This window comes from Halyomorpha halys, unplaced genomic scaffold (genome assembly GCF_000696795.3).
Source record: "Halyomorpha halys isolate HHAL.00 unplaced genomic scaffold, Hhal_1.1 Scaffold410.1, whole genome shotgun sequence".
NCBI lineage: Eukaryota > Metazoa > Arthropoda > Insecta > Hemiptera > Pentatomidae > Halyomorpha > Halyomorpha halys.
The window spans coordinates 158,397-163,616 of record NW_027111460.1 but is presented as its reverse complement, the minus strand read 5'-3'; the positions used below and the strand labels follow the sequence as shown (position 1 = coordinate 163,616).

Here is a 5,220-nt window from a genome sequence, read left to right as displayed (position 1 = left end):
CTCTCTTATATTTGAAGAAAGTTTAAAAAAGAATCAAAATTATTTTTATTTTATTTTTTATATTTTTAAAAATTATTACAATATATATAAGATATAAGTAACAATTCTATCCCTATTATATATTTATAAAATATACCAATTTAGTTCTATCTATATAAAATTATTTAACTTCAATTTTTTTAATGAAATTTTCAGAGTGCTGGTTCTTGATATGGGTCGAGTAAAAGAGTTTGATAGCCCAAGCGATCTTCTTAAAAACAAAGCCTCAATATTCCATGGCATGGCCCATGATGCAGGCCTAGTTTAAAGTACTGAAGGTTCTTATGTACGGTTTTTTTCCATGATTACTATTTTCTTTATATCGCCTGAAATGTTTTTTTTTGTTACTGCAAGTTGATACTCGTAGTTTTAATTTCTGTGATTGTCTTTGTATTTATTTATTAGTGAGCTGTAAATATTTATAGAAAGTATTTTAAGCCAGTCTGTGTTATATGTTTCAACTGGAGAATCTTAATCATGATTGATAGTTTATTAAAATTATATTAGTCATAATTATTATAATTTTAAGTTCCTCATGAAAGAAATTATGAAACTTCTAACAATGATGGTTTCAAATTATTTATTATATCTTTACTTACCAATTATTCTTTTGAACCTTTGATTTAAGTAATTACATATTTATTTATATATTATTAGTTTTATTTGAGAATTGCGCATATATTTGTACATAATTTATTATTAATATTAAGATGAATTAAATTCAATTTTAATGAAAATAAATTATTAATTTTATAACTAATTTGTCTGTTGTTTTTATTCATTATTGTTCTGTTGATCTAAAAAGTGTTATTTTTTTTTAGAATTATATAACTTTAAAATAAAATAAAACATATAAAAATAATGAGCATGATATAGGCTTAACTGAAAAGAAATGATTTTGGTTAAATCGTCATCAAGGCTGATTGGAATAAAGTTCAATCTTGGAAGTTCACAAACCAAGATCTTTCTGCAAAAACTTCCACAAAGCAGTGGTAAAATTTTCGTGCATAGTATCAACTATGCAAAATCACATAGGTGATTATGTTAACCATGATATGGACATGAAAATTTGCAGGTAAATTGGGCAGACTGAACTTAAATTTACTAAATAAATTTGCTCAATTTGCTAATGTTGTTCTGGCTTAAATCTATTCATGGTCAATGGTAAAGCATACTAAGCATTAATCGACTGTTAGTTATTAAATTTACTGTTGCTAGAAACAATGGTGTTAATTTGAGACCTGACATAAAAAAAAATAATCTATTGCCAGTTGCCTTACCGTAATTCATAACCTTAGTTTGATTAGATTCCCATATACTCAATCCTAATATATTTTGCAGCTATTATGTATTAATTAATTTAGATAATAATTAAATTAATAAAAATAGAGACAAGCATATCGTGGAGAGTTCACAGATCTCAGAAGGCCTCAACATTTCTTCTTTAATTATTACAAGTATAAAAATGTAGATAGAAAATATGTAAGCAAGGATAATAGAAAGCTAGGATCCAGCAGTTGTTGATAGGGTCAACCTCTGACATTAGTGCTGGTCAGGCGGGAGATAACCGAAGGAAACCTACCTTCCAACATTACCAAAACCTCCAAGGAAACAAGTACTCAAACATTGTTCAGGAATATCATAGTGCAAATAGAAGGAACCATTCTCCATTACTTGTAGAATTCAAACTACGGGTAAGCAGACTTCAGATCTTTGTATAAGGAAGTTGAAAAAAACATTTAGTAATCAAAACTCCAAAAATACTCAATGACTAGGCAGAGACGTCCAGACATTCTGGAATAAAAGTAAGCAAAAGGGTCTAGAATTGACCTCTTTGTTGATTTTAAAGTAGCATACAATAGTGTCACTCGGTCTTTACTGGGCAAAGAGCTTTACTGGGCCCTCCTGGAGCTGAAATTGATTTGTCTTGTGAGGATGACAATGGCAGGCTTTAAGTGTACTGTATGTGTGGGAGCTGACATATCAGCTCTTTGATATGAACAACTGGGTAAGATAAGGGGATGTAAGCTGTAAGGATGTCTGGAATCCAGCTTCATGTGACTCTGTTCAATAACATGGTCCAACTCAGGATAAAAGCCAATGATTTTGCTATAGCAGCCATAGGAGCATTAGGAAAGCTGTTACTGGCCCTAGAAGATGCAGCAAAGCAGCTACTTATCAATAAGCTCAAAACAAAGTTCCTAAGAGACTAGGAATCAGTTCCTTTGTGGTTGGAACGTGCTGCTTGTGGGAAATCAGCTTCATTTTTCTGGAGTCAGAGGTTAATTCTGGAAACATTTGAGAGATCAGTAGAAGGATAGTAATAAGATGGTGTTATTTCTGTTTTAAAAGCAGATTCATTTCTACCAGGATTTAATCATAGGACTAAGATTAATTTTTTTAAGACCCTAATCAACCCATTTTTAACCTATTGGTCAGAAGCCTGGGTATATACAAAAAAAGATGAGAATAAACTTCTTATCTTTGAGAGAAGAATTTTCGGTTCTATTAGACGATAGAGTCTGGTGAAGAAGGAAGAATGTTGAACTCGCAGGACTTTACAAGGATACCCAAATCAACAGGATCATCACATTGGAGCGACTGTGATGATCTGGGCACATTGTGTAAATGGACGTTATCAACACTCTTCAGAGGTTGTTGACTGAAAAATACAAGTTGTTTGGCCAAAAATTATATGGGAAAATTCGTTATCAGTGGATGTACGGCTCCTACTTTAAGTTCAGAACTGGAGAGCTTTGGTATTTGATTGGACCAACTGAAGAAGACTTTTGGAGAAGGCTCTCGGTGACAGGGTACTGCACCACATATGTATGTAAAGGGCCCACTTCTCACAAAGACTTATTTCAGCCTCTTCTCAACATCAACATTATACAATCACAGTAAATCTTAAGGTTGATAGGCATTTTAAAAGTATATTTATTTTTGTCAACCTAGGTGTTGTTACAATTAATTAAGTGAAGTACAACAATACAAGGCAATGTTACATAACTAGATATTATCTACTCATGTAATAAAGAAATTATAGCGTGAGCTTGAAATAGCTTTCCTTGGAGATCTTTGTCGGTATTCTACCAGGAGTCGGATATAATGGCCAGATACAGTGAGTTCTCATAGCAGTCACTAAAGCACACAACTGTGCTTGTTATGCTTGTAACCAAAAAGGTTGGGTAAGTATTAAACATCAATTTAAAATAATAACAAAGTTTTGATTCCATTATTCCTTTGTTAAAATTTTTAGTAAATAAATTAAATTGACCATTCTCTTGCACACAATCGATCTGACAGTTCATTATTTGTGTTTTTATAATTTTATTAATTGTTTTTGAAACAAGTTTGAGTTAAAGTTTGAGTAACTTTGCATATCTTTGGCATTATCAGGTATCTGTGAAAACAATATGGTTTACTTTTTTCATTTTCAGGTCAGTTATTTCAGAAATTTTTTTGGTGTATATCATCTTATATTTTTTTATTGATCTTAACTTTGAATTTTTAAGACACAGTTAATATTTCACTTATTAGTTACAGACTGTAACTAGTTTTGTAATATAGTACAAAACAGTACTAGTTTTGTACTATAGTGCTGTTTTGATAAAATCAATACAAATATAGACAATAAAGAGAAATTTTAACATAAAACATGATTTTAATTGATCTAGTACTAAGCAATAAATTCCATTAAATTTATAATAGCTATAAAAACATTATGAAGAAAAGTTCATAATTCACTAGAGGCAATCAGAGCATCTAAAACGTGAAAAAAGGAAATAAAATGTTAAATAAGTCAAAGTTATTTATTTTTAAAACAAGTTGGACCTTAATAAAATATTTTTTTTTTTTTAAATATGAAGGGATTGGTTGGGATTGTGGTCAAAAGGAACAAAAAATAGTTAACAACTATTTATTTGGCAATGTTTTGCCTCAAAAAGAAGTAAAGGTTAAAAATTATATAATAATTATATTCATTTCAATTATATTCAATAATTCAATTCATATTCATTCAATAATTATATTCAATTAGTATATACATTAATGACATAACTTCTTTCACAGTTGATCGTGAAGTGAGAAATGACCAATATCTCCAAAAACCAACTCTATTGTCATAATATTTTCCCCAAAAGCATTTCTTAATATTGGAGAAGCAAAAATGAGATATCTTGTTAATAAAACTACCGTAAGAAGTTCCCTCAAACGGTGCAACATATCTTAAAGCACAATAAAACAAATAACTATGCTAAATTTCATCACCTTAATTTTTAAATTCTTTAAATCCAAATAAAAAAGAATTTTATTAGTTTTAACTAATTTCCTATTTAAAGTATAGCTTAAAACTGATTAATTAAAAACTTTAATATTAAATAGATAATAGAATTTTATTTAAATTTTATAATATAAAAGACTCTTAATCTCAGGACGGGTTTCTAGGCAATCAGAAACAGACACTTTTACTGTTAACATTTAATTAAATTAATATCTCTTTTACACATGTATTTAAATTTAGGTATAACAAAACTAACCAATTTCATAGACTCTTCTTTTGATGATTTCATCAATTAATTAACACTGACTGCTGACAATCTCACAGTAACAAAACAAAGTATTTGTCCTCTTACAGTTTTTTAGTTAATTCTCATCCACCGAAGTGTGTTGTTAGGCGATCCAAACAAAGAGTCCCTTATTCTTCTTGGGTGACTCTTGGTTGTCTTCCTTTTTAAAGATGTCCACCCTTGCTGGACAGAATTTGATGAGGACCTCCTCATCCTGGAAAACATCATTTCCCAACTGCGCTCAAACAACGAATGAAACCAAAACCTGTCTCGATGTTCCATGTAAACATCGATTGTCGCACAACAGTTATAGATTTTCGCAAATGATTTAATTTCTGAATATTATCCTTTAGCACTATTTCTTGACTTCTATTTTTTCTTAAATTTACTGTATTTTCAATTATGATGGTCAGAGTTAAAATAGTTTTTATGATATTTGAATCTGGTCAACATGGCCATGATTCAACGGACTTTTTGAAAGATACGTACCGTCATCTTGGTTTTGTTTTGAATCACCAATTTATTATAGACAATGAAAATTGGTTAGCTTGCTTTTTGGTTCAACAAAACAAATGAACAATATTAAAATGATACATAAAATAAAACATATTAA

At 29.8% G+C, this 5,220-nt stretch overlaps 1 protein-coding gene across 1 annotated transcript in view; it reads left to right on the top strand.

Annotated features, from left to right (window-relative positions):
- Positions 1 to 799, top strand: part of LOC106682384 (multidrug resistance-associated protein 1) — a gene marked incomplete in the record, with an annotated part of 41,173 nt that extends 40,374 nt beyond the window's left edge. Inside the window, 1 exon segment of the mRNA XM_067049500.1 lies at positions 196 to 799. Within this exon segment, the coding sequence (XP_066905601.1) occupies positions 196 to 307 (112 nt within the window).
- Between the last annotated feature and the right edge of the window lie 4,421 nt (positions 800 to 5,220).